This window comes from Papio anubis, chromosome 8 (assembly GCF_008728515.1).
Source record: "Papio anubis isolate 15944 chromosome 8, Panubis1.0, whole genome shotgun sequence".
NCBI classification, from domain to species: domain Eukaryota; kingdom Metazoa; phylum Chordata; class Mammalia; order Primates; family Cercopithecidae; genus Papio; species Papio anubis.
The window spans coordinates 34,114,033-34,135,518 of record NC_044983.1 but is presented as its reverse complement, the minus strand read 5'-3'; the positions used below and the strand labels follow the sequence as shown (position 1 = coordinate 34,135,518).

Below are 21,486 nucleotides of genomic sequence, written 5' to 3'. Positions count from 1 at the left end.
CTGCCTCAGCCTCCCAAAATCTTGGGATTATAAGCATGAGGCACCACATTTGGACCCAAGTCTTTTGGGTCCTCACTTTCCTTGAACCGTGTGTGTGTGTGTGTTTGCCTCTTGACCATCCCCTTGACATGCTCTATTTCATTAGTTTATGTCATACTTTCACTCATTCCTATTTTTTCAAAATATTTGACCCCTGTCTACTCTGGCAAACATAAGGGCTTTCAAGGTTTCATCTTTGATTACTTCTTGTTCTTTCCTTTGTCAGTGGGCTTATATACTAAATGGAGTAGCTATCAAACAACGTAGATAGTATTCTAAATCTGTACCTCCAATCTTTAAGTTAACGTGAGCTAATCACAGATCCCTAAATGGCCTTGGGATTGTTTCAATTATAGATGCCTCTACCTCCACAAACGCAATGCATCAGAAACTGGCATCTCCGTGCCTCCAAACTGGTCCTCCTTCTAACTAGAACAAGTATCCCAGTATTTATAACCATCTTTCTAATCTTTCACACTAGACCATTTGTTTTTGATTCTTCCTTTTATATTTTTTCTTTTTAACATGCTCATCAGCTTCTCCGTTGTTCTCCATGTTTACTACCTACACCTAATTTACACTCTATCACTTTATGGTCTAAATCACAGCAAAATCTTTAGTTTTTCCAAATTCAAATATATCCTGCATTCTATTTCCTCAGTCATGAAATATCTACTCTAGTTGTTTTCAATGACTTCTTTGGTCTGGCCTTGATCTAGCTATGGATATTGATATAAATATCCATAGCTAGACATGGATATCCCTAATATATATATACACACACACACACATATATATGTATATGTGTGTGTATATATGTGTGTGTGTGTATATATATATATATAGTCTTTTCTCCTACTCAAGTCTTATTTTGCTCTTTGAACCACTGACCCTGACTTAGGTAACACTTTGCTTCTTGCTTTAATTTAGTCCATTCTGTTCACTAGGAAGGTCCACTTCCTCCCTTTATCCTATTTATCAAGATCATATGCACCCACAAATGGACAAGTTTAATTATGCTCATTGATACCTCTCTACTGCAAGGGGCAACGAAGAGGAAGAAAGAACAAGGGAACATTTTTCTCAGCAAAAAACGGTTCAGTTTTTTGTGTGTGTCTCTATGGTTCGAAATCCCAATGGTGTTTGGCCGTGTCCAATGGTTCAATTCTCATCTCCTCTTTTCCCAAAATGATTTATGTCTTCTCTGAACTCTTTTTATGCTTGTACTTAACTTTCATGTGAAAAAAATGCTTATATATTTCGTGTGTGTGTGAGCGTGTGTGTGTGTTTTAGTTCTGCCTTCCCAATTTGACCACAAACACCTGAAGGGTAAGGATCATATCTATTGATTTTCTGAATCTGCTACAGCACTTATGATAATACTACGACAGGTGTTTATTCAACATTCTTCAGCCAAGTAATTGATTCCTACAATGCTTTTTAAGATGACATGGTATCTTCAGTAAAAGCATGGTAATCTTTAGGACAATAACTTTTCTATGATGAAGACAAAACACAAAAGATTAAAGATCACTGTTTTTCACAGGGACTTTTACAGTAAGGATAGAAATGTCATCTCTGGTAAATTCTGATGAGTTGAAAAGATTTTCCAGAGCCAGCCAAGTATTTCCTATTTTGAGGATGGTATTACTTTCCCTCACCACACCCAGCTTATGGTCACAAAGAGCACTGATGTAGAGTGAAGCACTCGGACGACAGACAAGCTTTTAAGGATGAGTTGCCATTTACAAGAGCCACAGATGCATGCACACACACACACAGTAATTCTGAGTGAATAAAGTGCTATTTTATTCAAAGGTCTTAAGATCCTGTTTATAGTCAGTTGGTTCCCAAATAGCACTACAAGTATGTTCCACTAATAGACATCTTTAATTGTGAAATAGAAAAGGCCAGCTTAAAAACATTCTCTCTAGTTTTTCTTTTGTCTTTTCTTTCCTTCCTCCTTTTCTTTTTTCTTTAATGGTTATTCATTTCTATACTAATAGAAATGGCAAAGCAAATCCTGCTTAAGTAGTTGAAGGGATCCGAGTTCCTCTTATTTAAGAAATTTGTTTTGGCTGAGTATGGTGGCTCAAGCCTATAATGTCAGCATTTGGGGAGACCCAGGTGGGAGAATCACTTGAGGCCAGGAGTTCAAGACCAGACTGGAAAACACAGCAAGACCTCTGTCTCCACAAAAATAAAATAAATTAGCCAGGGTGCAGTGGTGCACACCTGTAGTCCCAGCTACTCAGGAGGCTCCGGTAGGAGGCTCATGTAAGCCAATGAGTTCAAAGCTGCAGTGGGCTATGATTGTACCACTGCATTCCAGGCTGGGCAACAGTGAGACCCTGTCTCAAAAAAAGACAAAAACAAAACCGAACAACTTTGAGTATAGGCACTTGTTCCTTGTCATGTAGAGATGTTTGTAGGGAAAGTTGCAATATACTCCTACAAACACTGTCAACAAAACCCAGGTAGAAGGCAAACTGAAAGAACAGCTAGGAGAGAGGCAAACTGAGAGACAAGGCCTGAGTGGGCTATGGGTCGCCTATGTGACAATCTTCTTTTATATCCATCATGAGAATGATGACCATGGACATTCTTTTGTTTCTAGCACGGGTAAATGATTCTTTATGATCTCTATTGTTGTTTTAAAAACAACAGCTACAATGACAAAAACAGCAGTACTTTCTCCTTATTAAGGATTTATATTTACATTTTGTATTTGCCATTGAACAACAATGAACTTTTGCCCTATGGGAATTACTAGAATCTTTGTGATCCTACTATCTTAAAAGTTAACAGTCTATTCTATACCGGGGTTGACAAACTTTCTCTGTAAATGACCAGATAGTCAATGTTTTTGGTTTTGGGGACCACATATGCTCAGTGTTGCTGCTACTCTACTGTGCCTTGGTATTGCAAAAACAGAAACAATATGTTAAGTGAATGAGCGTGGCTGTGTGCCAATAAAACTTCATGTGGCACACTGATATTTGATTGTCACACAGATTTCATGTGTGGCACAATATTACTCTTTTGACTTTTTTCCAGACCATTTAAAAATGTGAAAACTATCCTTAGCTCATGGGCTGTATACAAGTAGGTGGTGGGTCAGATGTGGCCTGCAGGCCACCATGCTGACCTCGCTCCTCTGCTGTCTTATAACCTAAAGTAGGTTTCCATAGCTAGTAGTCATTTGAAAGAATATCAGGTGGAACTTCCTGCATTTGAAATAAGCAAGTAGATGGCCAAAGTTGCTGAATCTCTAGCTCTGTGTCCTGCCTCAGGCACTCTGAGAACTTTATCCTAGGTAAATGTTTGGGAATCTTTGACATTTCAAGACATGACAGGAACACCAGGGCATAAAAACGCAATAACAGAACTGTTAGAGAGGCATAAAAAGTAGGTTTTGAGGCTTCTGATGAATCATTGTCTTAACACAATATTAAAAATATTGGTGAGTACACCTGCCTCAAGTAAGAGAAGGACCGGAGAATGACTCCTGCCAGTCACATGGTTCTGAAAAGTCCCGCAAATGTCCTGGTTTGTGGAATAGGCACCCACGGCTAAAGGAAGCTAAATGATCAAAAGAGGCAGAAATATAACTCTCTTGGCACAGATCTCTGAACATATTGTAGCAAGTGAAATGTGCTCCCCAAAGCAAATTTTAAATTTATACTTTGAATTTACACAAGCACATTCAGCACAACATAAATCTCAAATTCCGCTAAATTTTAATACATACACAGAAGAATGTATTGGTCTTATTAAAAATAGTAGAATCAGCTTTGCAGTTAACAGATATCCTATTGTGAGAAAACATTTAAATGGCATTTTAAATGCCATTTTCAAGACATTATAAATCTAAGCACTACGAATGTAACAAACCACACAGCTCATGCACCTAGAAGGTCGCGATAAGTGAACAGAATGTAGAGGAGGGGTCAGTCCATAACAGGGAAGAAAGTTTCATTATTGGGAAATCAAAACTTAAGCAGGGAATGTGACAGGGTATAACCTTATAAGGAGGATAATGAAACTTAGGTGACATCCAGGAAGATTGTTCCCATAGTACTTGAGCAATGAGGAACTGGAGGAGGGACTTGTGTGCTAGGAGATAAATTACCTTCTGTAGCTGCCCCAGGTATGCCTGTCTACCAGACACCTGATCTTGCAAGACCACTATTAAAAAGTCTCACTTTCTCTGTTCTTTGTGCCTCTGAGTCTATTCTTTGGGTTTGGACGGGTGAGCGTGTTTCTCTCGCTATTAAACTACATTTATCTGTTTACAATAGAATAATATATAGGCTTAGCGTGATGGCTCATGCCTGTAATCCCAGCACTTTGGGAGGCCGAGGTGGGCAGATCACCTGAGGTAAGGAGTCCGAGACCAGCCTGACCAAAGCCCTGTCTCTACTAAAAATATAAAAATTAGCTGGGATGGTGGCAGTTGCCTGTAGTCCCAGCTACTTGAGAGGCTGAAGCACAAGAATTGCTTGAACCCAGGAGCAGAGGTTGCAGTGAGCCAAGATTGCGCCACTGCATTCCAACCTGGGCGACAGAGCAAGACTTCATCTCAAAAATATATATATATACATATACCTAAAATCTCAATGCAATAGGCTACTTCTCAAAGAGAGTTGAATTATTTTGCTGCTTACATGCGTGTAAATGCATTATGATTTTATGAAATTGGTATACAATGTATCTATCTCATCTCCTTGTGAAATTATTTGGATCCTAATCTATGTGACCCATTTCTCCTCATAATGCTGTGTGCATTTGGACACCGGCAGGTAAATGTACACACCATTCAGGGAACATTGTTAATACAGTACCACAAAACAGAGTTCACAGCAATAGTTGATTTTAAGCAATTTCCTGAGTGCTTGTTTTTTTTTTTTTTGAAATGGAACCAGAACATTAGCAAAAATAGTAATCCTGAATATTCACATAGATGCCTGAAAATGAAACTTTTTTTCTTTGACAAATTTTTAAGGAAGTGAATACATACTACCCTCATCTTAGATGCTTCAAATTGTTAACTTTTTTATGCACTGATTCCAGGGAACCTTTTGATATAGCCTTTTCAAATTCTGATCAATGGAGGTAATTCTGAAAACTAAGATTTATTTTTTGCAATGTCATTAAGATGTTATATAACATGCAGATGTAAATGAGCTACTCTCTATTTGTTATTTATTAATTATTTTAGTTTTGAGACAGAGTCTCATTCTGTCTCCCAGGCTGGAGTGCAGTGGTGTGATCTCAGTTCACTGCAACCTTCACCTCCCAGGTTTCAGCAATTCTTATGCTTCAGACTCCCGAATAGCTGGGATTACAGGCATGTGCCACCATGTCCAGCTAATTTTTATATTTTTAGTAGATATGGGGGTTTGCCATGTTGCACAGGCTGGTCTCGAACTCCTGGCCTCCAGTAATCAGCCCATCTTTGCCTCACAAAGCGCTGAGATTACAGGTCTCAGCTGTTGCGCCTGGCCTAAACAATCTAATCTCTAAATTTTAGGAATTTACTTTAGCATCATTTTGTCTTCAATTCATTTCCCTAAGCCCTATAGACTCAATGACTTTATCTTTTCCTTTGGAACTCTGAGTGAGCACAGATAAACTGTAAAATACAAAAGAACAAAGCTGGAGGCATCACGCTACCTGACTTCAAACTATACTACAAGGCTACAGTAACCAAAACAGCATGGTACTGGTACCAAAACAGAGATATAGACCAATGGAACAGAACAGAGTCCTCAGAAATAATACCACACATCTACAGCCATCTGATCTTTGACAAACCTGAGAGAAACAAGAAATGGGGAAAGGATTCCCTATTTAATAAATGGTGCTGGGAAAATTGGCTAGCCATAAGTAGAAAGCTGAAACTGGATCCTTTCCTTATTCCTTATACGAAAATTAATTTAAGATGGATTAGAGACTTAAATGTTAGACCTAATACCATAAAAATCCTAGAGGAAAACCTAGGTAGTACCATTCAGGACATAGGCATGGGCAAAGACTTCATGTCTAAAACACCAAAAGCAACGGCAGCAAAAGCCAAAATTGACAAATGGGATCTCTTTAAACTAAAGAGCTTCTGCACAGCAAAAGAAACTACCATTAGAGTGAACAGGCAACCTACAGAATGGGAGAAAATTTTTGCAATCTACTCATCTGACAAAGGGCTAATATCCAGAACCTACAAAGAACTCAAACAAATTTACAAGAAAAAAACAAACAACCCCATCAAAAAGTAGGCAAAGGATATGAATAGACATTTCTCAAAAGAAGACATTCATACAGCCAACAAACACATGAAAAAATGCTCATCATCACTGGCCATCAGAGAAATGCAAATCAAAACCACAATGAGATACCATCTCACACCAGTTAGAATGGCGATCATTCAAAAGTCAGGAAACAACAGGTGCTGGAGAGGATGTGGAGAAATAGGAACACTTTTACACTGTTGGTGGGATTGTAAACTAGTTCAACCATTATGGAAAACAGTATGGCGATTCCTCAAGGATCTAGAACTAGATGTACCATATGACCCAGCCATCCCATTACTGGGTATATACCCAAAGGATTATAAATTATGCTGCTCTAAAGACACATGCACACGTATGTTTATTGCAGCACTATTCACAATAGCAAAGACTTGGAATCAACCCAAATGTCCATCAGTGACAGATTGGATTAAGAAAATGTGGCACATATACACCATGGAATACTATGCAGCCATAAAAAAGGATGAGTTTGTGTCCTTTGTAGGGACATGGATGCAGCTGGAAACCATCATTCTTAGCAAACTATCACAAGAACACAAAACCAAACACCGCATGTTCTCACTCATAGGTGGGAACTGAACAATGAGATCACTTGGACTCAGGAAGGGGAACATCACACACCGGGGTCTATCATGGGGAGGGGGGAGGGGGGAGGGATTGCATTGGGAGTTATACCTGATGTAAATGACGAGTTGATGGGTGCAGCACACCAACAAGGCACAAGTATACATATGTAACAAACCTGCACGTTATGCACATGTACCCTACAACTTACAGTATAATAATAATAAATTAAAAAAAAAAAAAAACTGTAAAATACAGAGACAAGCAGATTAAACCTTAGGCGAAGACAGCTGAATACATTCATCTATGTAAGTTCATTGAGTACTAATGGTTTATTAAATTTAATTTTGTTTTCTTGTGCTTAAATGCTTTCTATACACCTGAGTTCCAGGGGATTTGTTTTATTACCATGATTAATTTTATCTTTCTGAGACTTCTCTATCTCCATCCCTTGGCTTCAATTAAAAGCCCATGCTTTATGTAGAAGCCAGGACAGAACTGGAAACTTCTGAATCTTGACCTTACCAATTTCACCTGCTAGACATAGACCAACTTACAATGGTGGATATGAGTTAAAACCCAAATTTTTATATAGAATCTTAATTTTCAGAATGTATCTTTAAACTAATAACCTTGTTAAAATAATAAAACCTTAGATTTGAGGATTTTTGGAAATAGTTATTGAGCCTTCTGTTTTTTTTTTTTTTTTTTTTTTTTTTTTTTGGAGATATAAAGGTGGGGTAGAGAATTGAGGAACCATGATAGAATTTTGCCTTATAGGTCTTTATAAATTATTGCAACACAGGGCTAATTTTATGAAAAGGAAAAGTGGCTAGAGATACCACCCTTTCTTTAGGACTGTGAAAGCTTTCAGATCTTCCCAAATCCCTGAGTATTCAAATGCAAATGTTTTAGGGACTAGCACATCTAAATCCTCCATCAGTTAACAAAGAGATTAGATAACAGGAATGGAGAGGAAGGCACAGGCTCAGGCTCTGTCTTAGCCCTGGGGAGGTACACTGAAGAGCTACCAAGGGCACCTTGTACTTCCAGCTGGAGTCAGCCCAGCTCAGCATTCTGAGTGTGTAAGGGCCTCGCTTCATTCAAAATTCCAGATAACAAAGCTTTTATTTCAGTTACTCAGAACCATGGTACCAGGAGGAAAATCTACCTATTTGCAAGCTGTAAAGCTCTTCCCATGACTGCTTGTGAGAATGAATTTCATATTGAAATATACCAGGAGATCACATTTGAGTTGCAGCCCTACATCCTTAGCAGAGAAGTCACCTCAACCCAGGTACATGAAATAATTTCCTTCAGAATTTGGGCTTTTGCCCAACACTTTCAAATATAAGGGAGCAGTTGTACCTGTGACATGAGGGCAGCGAGTTTAACTGTTTAGAAATTGTTGCTACTTACATAAGACTCTTTTTTTTTTTTTTTCCAAGATAGGGTCTCACTCTATTGCCCAGGCTGGAGTGCAGTGGTGCGATCATAGCTCACTGCAGCTTTGACCTCTCAGGTTCAAGTGATCCTCCCTTCTCAGACTCCCAAGTAGCTAGGACCACAGGTGAGCATCACCATGCCCGGCTAAATTTTTTTAAAAAATTATTTTTGGTAGAGATGGGGTCTTACTATGTTGCCAGGGCTCACCTTGAGCTCCCTGAGATCAAGTGATTGTCCCATCTTGGCTTCTCAAAGTGTGGGAACTATAGATGTGAGCCACCATGCCTGGCCACTGTTTTTAATTTAGCTATTAAAAAGCGTATTTTTAAAAGATCTTCTGGGCCAGGCACAATGGCTCATGCTTGTAATCCCAGCACTTTGGGAGGCCGAGGAATGTGGATCACAAGGTCAGGAGTTCAAGACCAGCCTGGCCAACATGGTGAAACCCCATCTCTACTAAAAATACAAAAAATTAGTCGGCCGTGGTGGCAGGGGCCTGTAATCCCAGTTACTTGGGAGGCTGAGGCAGGAGAATCGCTTGAACCCGGAAGGCAGGGGTTTCAGTGAGCCTAGATGGCACCATTGCACTCCAGCCTGGGTGGCAGGGTGAGGCTCCGTCTCAAAAAAAAAAAAAAAAAAAAAATCTTTTTGAGTAGTCTGTCAGTACAAAAGGTAAAAACAAAGTTAAACTGCCTGTAATAAATTGGAAAACATCATTACAAAAACAGTTTATAATCCTACTATATACCTCCAGATAGAGAATTGAAACACAGTCATAATGGAAAAATATTAATATCTCTGCTATCGTTTTAATTGTCTAATTTAATGAAAGCCTCTTATGTGACCAAAACCAACCTTCCATATGCCTCTTTAAATGCAAATAGAAGAGAAAAGCCATTTATCCTCAAGAGCAGTAGTTGAACACACCATAAGCATTTGCCCCATTCATCAAGCTTTCATCCCCAAACTTCAACTTCACTAGGTAGTCAACAAGCAGCAAAGCAGCCCGCAGGATAAAGCAAGCCAGTGTTGCAGTTTTAAAGACTAAGCAAGAGATGAGCACCGTATAGTTCCTGCTGTCCCCCCAGGATCTTCCAGTGAGAGGAAGCTGGCATGGAAAACCCAAAAGGGAAGGACATGGGCACCTGAAAACATGCTGAGTTCCAGTCTGCCTTGTTCTAAAAGTGGTGCATTAATTATTTCAGGCCAATTAATTTGGCAATAAAATTTCCCTCATCATTATCCTTTTACTTATTTCATTATCTGGTTCTTGGAAAAAAGCAAGAATTCTTTTTTTGGAAATGTATGAGAGCCCTGGATCCTTGAGGACTGTCTGTTGCCAAATGAGAACAGAGTCGGTTGTAGTCCCTGTTTTCAATTCTCCAGTTTCATTCCTGACAGGATAAGCCTATGACAGTTTCTCAATTTGGGAAATGAAAAGATGATAAAACCTCACAAATAATTGAAAAGAAACAGTTAATCACTTAAAGGACACTAATAAATTAGATACAATCATTCCTAGGATTTTACAGTCTCAAATTATGTAAACATCCTTATTCAGATGTACTGACATTGTTAACTTTTTTCAGTACTATTTGAAACAGCATTTGTGAAGGGGACTATTTAGGCTATAAAGGGATTTTGGCATGCCTGTCTTTTCTGAAAACATTCGTTTATAGGAAGGAAACCTTTTCCTTCAAAGCCTAGTGCGCACGCGCGCGCGCGCACACACACACACACACACACACACTGCCACCCACCCACACTGCCTAGAAGAAATGTGACACCCCTTGTCAGCATTCCCTGGAGCTCACAGTGGGAGCATAACTTTAGTTCTCTTGCAGGAACATAAAAAGTTTATTTTCCACATTGTCTTTAGGATGAGCACCTGCCACTTAGAAACCATATACAGCTTGTTCATGGCTAAGTGTGTCCCAGAGCTGTCTGTGTTCAGCTTCATATTAGCGGGCAGTTTCATGAGTCATTGGCTTTGACAAAATAAAGCCCAAATCTCTACCACTTTGCTGTGTTGGGCCCCTCTGGCTTCACTGCAAGGACTTTTTAAATTTTGGACCCTGCCTAAGTCCACACTGGACCAGAACCAAAAAAAATCTGATTTGGGCTTCATTGTATTTTTGACCACAACGACCTACGTATAATACTATCTCCCTATCCAATCATTCTTCTTAGAAGAGTCATCTGGTTTCTAGAACCAGGTAATAAAACTTGACAAGTAAATAAAAGGAAATAGTTAATCACTTAAAATATTTTCTCATAAATTAGATAAATCATTCATAGGATTTTAATTTCTCAAATTATAAAAACATCCTTACTCAGATATTCTGACATTGTCAGCTTTCTCAGTACTACTTAAGACATGAAGGCTGATGTTTTTGGAAATGGCAGCCTCACACCCATTATTTGAAGGTTAGAATGTGTTTTCTAACCTGCAGAACCAAGAAAGCTTAGTTTAGTGTGATCATAGTAAATCCCCAAACACAAGAATGAAAATACCTAGAGCCCACGGTCACCAAGTAACCACACTTAGTGATCTGCCTGTGAAGCCGGTGCTCTGTCTGCATCTTGTACTCATCTTCTTCTCTTTTTTCCTCCCTTCTTCCTTCACTTCAAAGAAACCTGGCTCTAGGATTGTCCTACCTCAGGTGAGTTCTCAACAGTTATTCAGAAACAGATTGCTAAGCTGCCTTGGGGCCTTCCTCCATCCTTTCCCTCGACTTTCTGGCCATCTCACTGTTCCTTTGCATTCAATGAATAGGATGGACAGAGGAAATGAAAAGATAGCACCTCAATGAGAGAAGATTCTGTTTCTCATTAAAGGCCCTGTTAAAAGATTTCATAGGAAACAAATTATAGCACAGCATGTCAGCCATGAGATATGAGGAATTTCACCTATACAGTTTTTACACCATAACCCATTAACTCTCAAATCTGAAGTGTGTTTGAAACATTTTAACTAGCAGACCAATAAGAAATATGTTTTCCCAGGGAAGTGCTTATACATGTTCAAACAAATATACTATTGAGGAGGGCACTGGGAAACACTGTTAATAAGATATCATTTATCTGCTGCTTTCCATTTTGGAATCTTTTCTTCCAATGTGGCGGCCTCCCCTCTACTCATCTGCCCATATCTCATGGATCTCTTCCCATCTCATGAATCTGTTCCCATAGCAACTTGGTCAAGCTGGCTGTGTTTTCACAAGGGTTTCTGGAATATGAAAATTAGGAGGCATCACAGAAGAATGATCTAATAGTAGAATTTCAGGTACTATTAAGATCTGAGGGAAAAGACACGAATCTTCCAAAATATCAGCCATGTAGCCTGTTTTAAGACTCATTTTCAAGATCCCTTGATGCTTGTTCATATCAATTCTGTTTATTAGGAAGCAGGTTTTTACGGTCAGGAACACTCTCCTGGCTAGGCGTGGTGGCACATGCCTGTAATCTTAGCACTTTGGGAGGCAGAGGCAGGAAGATTACTTGAGACCAGGAGTTCGAGACCAGCCTGCCCCACATGGTGAAACCCCATCTCTGCAAAAATACAAAAACTAGCCAGGCGTGGTGGCTCATGCTTGTAATCCCAGCTACTCTGGAGGCTGAGGCAGGAGAATCGCTTGAACCCAGGAAGTGGGGGTTGCAGTAAGCTGAGATTGTGGCACTGCACTCCAGCGTGGGCAACAGAGAAAGACTCCATCTCAAAACAAACAAAAGCCACTCTCCTGTGAAAGAGTTCATATCATTCATTAGAAAAATATTTATTGAATAACCCCCAAGTAGATGGTCCTCTCTCCATATGTTTAACTGTAATTAAAAAATAAAAAGTATCTAAAAAATACAAAGCACTGTGGAAGTTTAGATATGGTGGAACACTTCTACGTAAAGCAGTTAGTTTCCAACATTTAATTTGTTAAGTCCTCTGCATTGCTCCCTACCACCTACCCCCTGCATGACCAATTCCTTATTTTACATCTACCAATCACAGGTGGCCAAGAGTGTTGAAATGGAGTTATTACAGCTGAATTTTCAGAATAAATGTGCAATCTCAGCTTTGAAATGCAGCAAGTATGAACTCTGAGTAATAGTCAAAGTTTGCTCACAGAATCTATAACTGCAACTGTTATCTATGACATTCTTTGCTAGGCTGTGTAGCTTATTTAGTGTGATCCATATGCCAGGCGAGCGGCAAGGCCACCTGTGTTGCCAGCCGTACAGCACACACTCCTGACATTTCTCGCATCCTCATCGACTGCTAAGCTTTTAACTTTACATTCCCTGTCTTTTCTTTCCTATTCAGATCTAAGTAGAAACATGATTGGCAAAAAGGCATATTATCATCGGTGACATTTGCATTTACCAAAAGGAGGGTAAGAAAACATTTTCACTGGCAATAAAGTAAAAGCAAATGTTTTCTTCCACTTGTTTTGAAAGTCTTCCTTAATGATTTGAGGGCAGTAGTTTTACTAGCTTTTAAACGCTTTTTGGAATTGGATGGAGGGGAAGAGCCAGGCGAAAGTGTTGTCACAAGATCAAGGTAGGTAAACTGCCTGAAGAGAATGACTATGTACACTGTGATCACCTTTTTGTGATCTCAGGGTTGATGAAATCCTAAGCTAATCATAGCTTTCTTACTCAATAATATTGGCAGAGAGACAATTTTAGATTTCTATGTATTAAAACATTTACTATTAGTTCTAGACTATATTATTTGGAATCATAAGAGAGCAAAGACAATGGTTTGGGGTTTTCACAATGGGAAGTTGTGACAGATTACATCCAAAAAAATCCCTGTTGTCTTTGGGACAGTACTAAAAACAGAAAGGGAACTTAACAATTTCTGCAAAATAGAATTAGCTAACAGAGTGCAAGATGGCTGTGAGTAGTTTTCTCCTATTCTTCTCCAAGTATTTTGGTGGCCCTGTTAAAAGATTTCATTTTACTTTCTCAAATTATAAAAATATCCTTACTCGGACATACTGACATTGTCAGCTTTCTCAGTACTACTTAAGACATGAAGGCTGATGTTTTTGGAAATGGCAGCCTCACACCCATTATTTGAAGGTTAGAATGTGTTTTCTAACCTGCAGAACGAAGGAAGCTAGTTTAGTGTGATCATAGTAAATCTCCAAACACAAGAATGAAAATGCCTAGAGCCCATGGTCACCAAGTAACCACACTTAGTGGTCTGCCTGTGAAGCTGGTGCTCTGTCTGCATCTTGTACACATCTTCTTCCCCCTTTCTTTTCCTCCCTTCTTCTTTCACTTGAAGATAGAGCCAATAACATCCTATGGAAGTTTTACTAAATCAAGGCAAATTCACTTAAATCAGGGGTCAGCAAACTACAAACTGTAGGCCAAATATGGGTCGTTGTCTATTTTTGTGAATACAGCACACTGGCCCACAGTCATGTCTATTTGTTTACAGACTCTCTCTGGCTGCTTTCCTGTTACAGCATCAGAGTTGAATAGTTGCCGAGTAGTTGCGACAGATCCCATATGGCCTAAACTCTTTCCTGTCTGGTCCTTTACAGAAAAAATAAGTTTGCTGGCTCTTAGTTTAAATCATTTTTACTCCATAATTCAACTACTTTTTGAGAGTAAAGCTAGAGATTAAAGAAAAAGGTAGGGAATGACACTCAGTGAAATTGACATGTTCACTGTATAAGGTTTTCATTTATTTAATATTATTGTTTTGAATCAGGGTCTTGCTCTGTCACCTAGGCTGGAGTGCAGTGGCGCAATCATAGCTCACTGCAGCCTCAAACTCCTGGGCTCAAGCAATCCTCCTGCCTCAGCCTTCCAAATAGCTGGGGCAAGAGGCATATACCACTATGCCTGGCTAATTTGTTGAGACGGAGTCTCTCTCTGTCACCCCGGCTAGAATTCAGTGGCGCGATCTTGGCTCACTGCAACCTCTGCCTCCTGGGTTCAAGCAATTCTCCTGCCACAGCCTCCAGAGTAGAAGGGATTACAGGTGCCTGCCACCATGCCCGGCTAATTTTTGTATTTTTAGTAGAGACAGGGTTTCACCATGTTGGTCAGGCTGGTCTCGAACTCCTGACCTTGTGATCCACCCGCCTTGGCCTCCCAAAGTGCTGGGATTACAGGCATGAGTCACTGCACCCAGCTAATTTGTTAATTCTTTGTAGATACAGGGTTCTCCCTAAGTGCAGGCTGGCCTTGAACTTGTGGCCTCAAGCGACACTTCCACTTTGGATTACAGGTGTGAGCCAGGCTATATAAGATTTAAAGATAGAAGTAGATTCCATATATTCATGCTATTCTAATTTGCTATGGATTGTGAAAATGTCAAGGGGGAAAAACTAGCATTTATTAAGAATCTACATATTCTGGATACTGTGTTAGAAATTTTCCATGAAATAGGTTATATGAATTATGTCAACAAAATTTTCCTGGAGATGGGATCTTAGAGAAAAACAAAAACAAGTAAGCCAACAGGCATATGGGCACTCAGGTTTTATGGATGGCCCCAGACACAGAAGGGGGCAGTTGGCTCCGGGGTAGTCACTGACTGCTCATAAGTGTCCAGATATAAAAGGCTGTTAAACTTAAGTCTCCCAGTTTGAAATGCATTTTCCCTACTGTGCAAGGTCAGAAACTGATGATTTTGGAGGTACTCCCTGTAGTTCTCTTATGTGTACTATAAATGGAGAATAAAATGTAATAAGGTAGGAACATGTAATGCTCATTCAGCAAATTAATGATAGCATCTATGGGCACACAGGTATTTTGAGACAATTATTTTTTCTAAATGGTGACTTAAAAAATCATCAACTTTTATAGCCAGCATGAATTAGACTTAACATAGTTCAGATTCAATTGCATTTCTAGAAAAAGAAACACAGGGATAGTAAGTGACTCATTTAGGCAGACTGGTATTGGTAACAGAATCAAGGCTCTCATGCAGATCTTCTGAGTCCCGTTCACTGTTCTTTTTTAACCATGTTATGTTTTCTGGGTTCATTTTTCATTTTTGGATCCATGTTGATCAGAAAGGGAAATTGACACAGTCATGGTGTTCACTGATTATAGACAAGACATCTCATCTTTTGTCAGAGTTGCTGGGAAATATTCAATCTAATTTTTTCCCCTGTACACTCATACATTTTTGTTTCTTTCATTTTCAATATATGCCTTTTCAAACATGTGTCTATTCTTTTTGGGCTTGCCTGTCTCTGTAAATTCAGTTTTCTCTTGCAAAAATGCCTCCGTCTTGACTTTCCTCTCTGAGCCTGACTGATTTCTAGTTGTGTCCTTCATTCTTGGCTTCTGGATCCCTTTTGAAACAGAGAGCAGCACTCCATCCCTTCTTGGCAGACATCTACCCTCCCTTTCAGAGAAGAAAGAGTCAGGTAGGATGTCTGTGAAAGTAAAGAACAAAAAATGAAAATGACAGAGCAAACCAAACAGTAAGAAAATAAGGCTTTGCCTGAAAGGAAAAAAAAAAATAATAATACCAAAGGAAAGAGAAATAAAATGGTTCTGGCAAAATATGTTCTCTTTTCTATTCATTTTGGGGCATTCAGAGGGCTTATAGGGAGAGGAGATGTCATTTTTCAATGCAGGGATGCTGCGTATCCCTCAAGCTGAGCCCAGACCTGCCTGGCCATCAGTGTTGCCCTGGAGAGCATCACCCCTGCCTGTCTCATCTAAAGTAATAAAGCCCATTATGGATCTCTCTATTCTACTCTCAACTAGAAATGTTAGTGCAGTAATGAACAGTGTCAGTTTTAGCAGCATGTTCATTCATGGTGCCTAGGCAAACTTTTGCTTATTTTACATCCTCTGGCTTCAGACCCAAAAGATATCCTCAAACTTTTTTTATTCCTATTCAGGCAATTGATTTTGTAGGTTGAGTGTGTCCTCATTAAGGGTTAAAGAATGCTTAAGATTACCCGATAGTAGAGGGGACATGTGAGAAATTTGCTTGCTTGTTTCTGCATCACTGGCTTAAGAAAGTGCTCTGTTCGCTCACAATCTCCAAGATAACATAGTCTAAATGCCCATTTGGGTGACTCAGTTAGCAAACCTAGAGATGGTACCAAGAACCAAAGTAAGGATTTTCTATAATGTTGCAAAAGGCAGAATGAGGTAGCAGGAAATGTCACACAGGGTGTCTTTCTCTTTTTTTTTTTTTTTTTGGAGACAGAGTCTTACTCTGGTGCCCATGTTGGAGTGCAGTGGTGCAATCTTGGCTCTCTGCAGCCTTGACCACCCAGGTTCAAGTGATCCTCTCACCTCAGCCTCCCAGGCAGCTGGGATTACTGGCATGCACCACCATGCCCAGCTACTTATATTTTTTTGTGGAGATGGGGTCTCACCATGTTGCCCAGGCTGGTCTCAAACTTCTAGGCTCAAGTCATTTGTCTGCCTCAGTCTCCCAAAGTGCTGGGATTTCAGGCGTGAGCCACCACGCTTGGCCTACTGTTATATTCTTGCTCTTTCTCCACTTAGTGGGAACACACATGAAATATGGCCAGAGGAACTCATAAAAATATTGGGGCTCAGAAACTACATGGTTTCACTTAGCCCACTTTATGTTTCCAAGTTCTCTTAGTAACATCTTCTTCCAGAAGGTGTCCCCAATTACCTGTTGATGCTGTTTTTCTGTGCTAACATCTGCCAGTCCTTGCCTTTGGCATTGGGGGTATCAAATGTAGCACAAATCCGCTGTCTGATGGAGTAGGGAATTTTGAAGGCTTTGGGGCCAGTCTGTGCAGGGAAAGTGCTGTCCTCTTGTGCGAAGAAAGTGATGGTTTCTCGTTCACTCTATAAACAAAATAAGGAATGCATGATCAGATCCATCTGAAAGCAGTCCTGATCAATACTTTTATTTTTTAAGAAAACCTGGGTTAACACACATGCACAAAACGCTTGCCTGTTGTGATGGACTCTATAAAATACATTGATAAGTTCCCCTTTCTTCTAAGATAGTAAAGAACTTCTCTAGTAGCCTAATAAACTGTGTACTGGAAATTTACAACAGCCTCTTCCACTCAGGGGAGTCACAATCACCAGCTTCAAGCATTAAAAGAGCTGTCAGAGGCTGGGCACAGTGGCTCATGCTTGTAATTCCAGCACCTTCAGAGGACAAGGTGGGTGGATCACCTGAGGTCAGGAGTTGGAGACCAGCCTCGCCAACATGGTGAAACCCCATCTGTACTAAAATTACAAAGAATTAGCTGGGCGTAGTGGCAGGCACCTATAATTGCAGCTACTTGGGAGGCTGAGGCAGGAGAATCGCTTAAAACTGGGAGGTGGAAGTTGCAGTAAGTTGAGATCCCACCATTGCCCTCCAACCTGGGCAATAAGAGGAAAACTTCACCTCAAACAAAAAACAAAACAAAATAACAAAAAAACTATCAGGTGAGAGCAGAATTAGACTCTTTTTCTGTTTCCTTTGGCTCTCAGGCATAGCTCTAGAATCAGCAGGAAGAAGCTACCAAATGACAGATTTCAGTTCAGAGTGAAGAATGACCCTCTGCTAGTCATAACTGACTAATGGTGAAGGGGTCGATCAAAGGAGCTGACTAGGAAATGCCTTGCAGGAAAGCTACAAGGAAATGATTGTATGTTGATTACCTTTAATTTTGTTTTTTTTTCCCCAAGTCCTAAAGTTGTATGATTTTATAATATCTTTATTTCAAAATTAAATAAAATTGTTTCACAATTAAATTGCTTTGGTATAACAGAGCCAGCCTTGAGTCAGAGTAACATATAGACCAGCCTGTATAGTGGTACAATCAGGAAGGCTCCTGCCTGCCTACATGCTTCTGGTTTCAAACTGTCCAATAAGAATTTGCCATTTCAGTATTAATCCTTATATCCAACATGAAATCCCACAGAAATGTGCCAGACTGCAGTGGTTGCTAATAAATTAAGTGGACTAACAGAATTTTAAGGACTGAAAACTATCTGATTGAATTCCTTCAGTGATTATAAAACAAAAGGGACTCTGCTGATGTAATTAATGTCCCTAATCAGTTGACTCAATCAATTAAGAGATTTTTCTGGGTGGGCCTGACCTAATCAGGTGGTCCTCAAATGAGAGGAGATAGCTCTTGTCTGGAGGCACCTTTTCTCCTGGCCTAGAGGAAAGCAAACAGCCTGTCTATGAGCTTCCTATAGAGGGGGTCATGTATCTGGGACCTGTAGGTGGCTTCTGGGAGCTGAGAGTGACCTCTGGCCAATAGCCAGCAAGAAAATTGAGACCTTAGTCCTAAAGCAATAAGGAACCAAATGATGTCAATAACCTGAATAAACTTAGAAAAGGACCCTGAGCTCCAGAGAACACGCCCTGGCCAACACTTCGGTTTCAGTCTTGTGACATAATAAATAAGTGTTGTTTTATGCTTTTAAATTAGTGGTAGTTTGTTATGTAGTAGAAGAAAACTAATCCAAGGGATAAGTAAAGCATCAGATCTAGGATTGAGTTAAGGGACTAGTTAGAACTGTTTAAACTCCAAGAAGCTGTCCTTTGCCTTAGAAACTTACCTGTTGCGCCCTCCAAGTTCACATATGCCGTTCCTTCCCTCCCTGAAATCCTGCCCTGATGCCTCTTCCAGCTGTTAAATATCTTCCTAATGTGGGCACACAACCATGATGCTTTTTCAGCTAGCAGCTGGGGTCACATAAGTATAAACTATCAGGCTTGGTAGGTTGAAAATAGAGTTCTTAAATCTGTTAATTGAGAAAACTGGTTGATACAGAAATTTCATTAATGATTGATAATGATTTTTGTCTTTCTGTAACTATTTAATACGGTTGCATTTTGGGGGCTCTGCTTTTGGAAACACGATGCCTTAATCCACCAGTTCCAAAAGGATATCTCAGAAGAGATTCCAAGAAATGGCAGTTTCATGGTCACACACATGTGAGAAATGCTGCATATCACACGCTCTTCTTGGAACCTCAAAGTACACGTTATTATATTAAACAGATTCTACTTGCTGGTTTTAGTTATGTTCCTGGAATATTACAAAACAGTACTCATCAAAACTATTCTAGTATTTGAGGTTATCATAGTATAACGGAAAAGAGCATGGTTTTTAGAAGCAGAAAGACCTCACTTTGGAGTAAAACTCAACACTTCCTAGTTCAGTGACCTTGGATGCTACCTTATCTATCTCAGCCCCAACTTCCTAATCAGTTATTTTGCATTTGTGTAGACTCCACAGAGGTTATGAAACCTGGAAAACTTCACCCAGGTAGTTTATGACATAGGTAAAACTAGAATTCTGACATCCTAACAACTATACAAGTACTTATTTCACTATAGCACCCTGTTTCGAGACAAGTGCCAAGAAATCTACAGTGCTGGGTGGTTAAGGAAAATGTTCTCTGAGTACCATAAGAAAGACTTCATGGAGGAGGCATTTGAGTTGGCCTGTAAGATGGGTAGGCACTGACCGAGTAGAAATTAGGTGGATAGGTGGTTATTCCAGGCAGAGTGGACAATTCTGTTCTGATATATTGAATGGTTATAAAATGAACCTACTCAGCTTCTTTCTGCTTAAACTAGGTTACAAGATACATCATTTTTATCATGGTTTGTAAAATTTGTTCTAGTCTCTAAAAATGCAAATCAAGTAGGAATAGTATCCTTGCATATTTTCTGACTGATAGAAACTAGAAGCAGATTTTTTTTTTAATTCTATACAAATTAACATGGTAGCTGTCATTGTCAATGCCAAAGACGTGGCTTATCAATGAAACTGAAAACACTGGATGTGTCTGTGCTAAAGGATCCCAAGGGACAGAATTGGCCTCTGAAAGCCCTCATGGCATCTATAAATTGTTGCCTGAGCTCTCTCTTCACTGGGGGCAGAAGAAAAACCACCTTGATGCATGATATCTTCAGAGAAAGCTGGACAAGGTGGTCTTATTTGAAGGCGAATAAAGTATTATATGAGATAGAGTCTAAAAATAAGTAATTTTCCAATTTACTACACATTAATAAGTGGGTCCCCATTTCCCTCTTAAAGTTCTCAAATTTAAATATTTTCCAGGCATAAGGATTACACTTTATGTAACATTTATGATGCATTCTAAAAGACATCTGCGCCAAGTAATAAGAATCCTGTAGATACATCACATTTTCTGATTGTTTAAATTACATATGCAGAGGAACAGTAGATTTTCATGCTCTGCACATCCGAGATAAGCAGCTGCTACCTGGTAAGCTAAGGGAGTTGTAAATCAATGAGAAATTCCAACTATTCTGTCTGTTGTAACAGACAAATTATCCCCCAACTTCCAACACTTTTGGAGGAAAGATAAGAGAACTGCTTGAATGGAAAATTGTAACATGCAAGATTCCTTTAAGTTGTTTATATTGAAGAAAAGATTCTTTAATAATGTTACATTAATAAGGAATGATGAAATAAATTACTTGGGAATTTTTCCCTTCTTTTCAATATTTGCAAAATTGTTTTACTCCAGTCTACAATTTTAGCCTGTTGATACTGTTGCTCTATAGAGTATCGATTGGCAGTAATCATTAGGTAATTCAATAGGGTTAAATTTAAAGGTAACAACTTATTTCCAAAGACTGATACAATAATGACCTCTCTAAAGAGTAAAAAAATATATTATCTTGGTCACAAAAATAACTTTTAAGTGTGAAGGTGATATATGAAGGACTGGGTTTATTTGAAAAATCACTTAGAGGCATGAAGGGATATGTCAGGGATGAGGCTGAACATGACGGATAAAATACCTTCAATGAGGATAATTACTACATTGACTTAAACATTTAAAGCAGTATTTAAGATAGATATCTTATTAATATTTAAAAATCAATATTTAGATATAAAGTATTTTATATATCTTAAATCTTGATCCTATATATATATGTTAGTTATATAAATATAACTTACTAACGTATTAAACCACCTAAATCTAGTCTTTTTCTGCTTAGGGAACATGAAGCATGATGCACTTTAAAAATCTATCTAGTACACCTAATTCACCGATAGAGACCTGGGTCTAGAATGTATCCTGCACCTCCCCAGGTCATCCCAATTTCTTAGCACTTTCTGTGTCTTCACTTTTGCTGGAACCATTTACCAAAAAATTAAGCCATCTTAGG

General features: G+C 39.2%; 1 protein-coding gene across 7 annotated transcripts in view; it reads right to left on the bottom strand.

Annotated features, from left to right (window-relative positions):
• Positions 1-21,486, bottom strand: part of UNC5D (unc-5 netrin receptor D) — a 576,267-nt gene that overhangs the window by 6,543 nt on the left and 548,238 nt on the right. For all 7 annotated transcript variants that reach the window (XM_009212864.4, XM_009212868.4, XM_009212866.4 and 4 more), the window contains one exon: positions 16,987-17,165. In XM_009212864.4, coding sequence (XP_009211128.2) covers positions 16,987-17,165 — 179 coding nt within the window. The remainder of the gene's footprint in view (positions 1-16,986; positions 17,166-21,486) is intronic.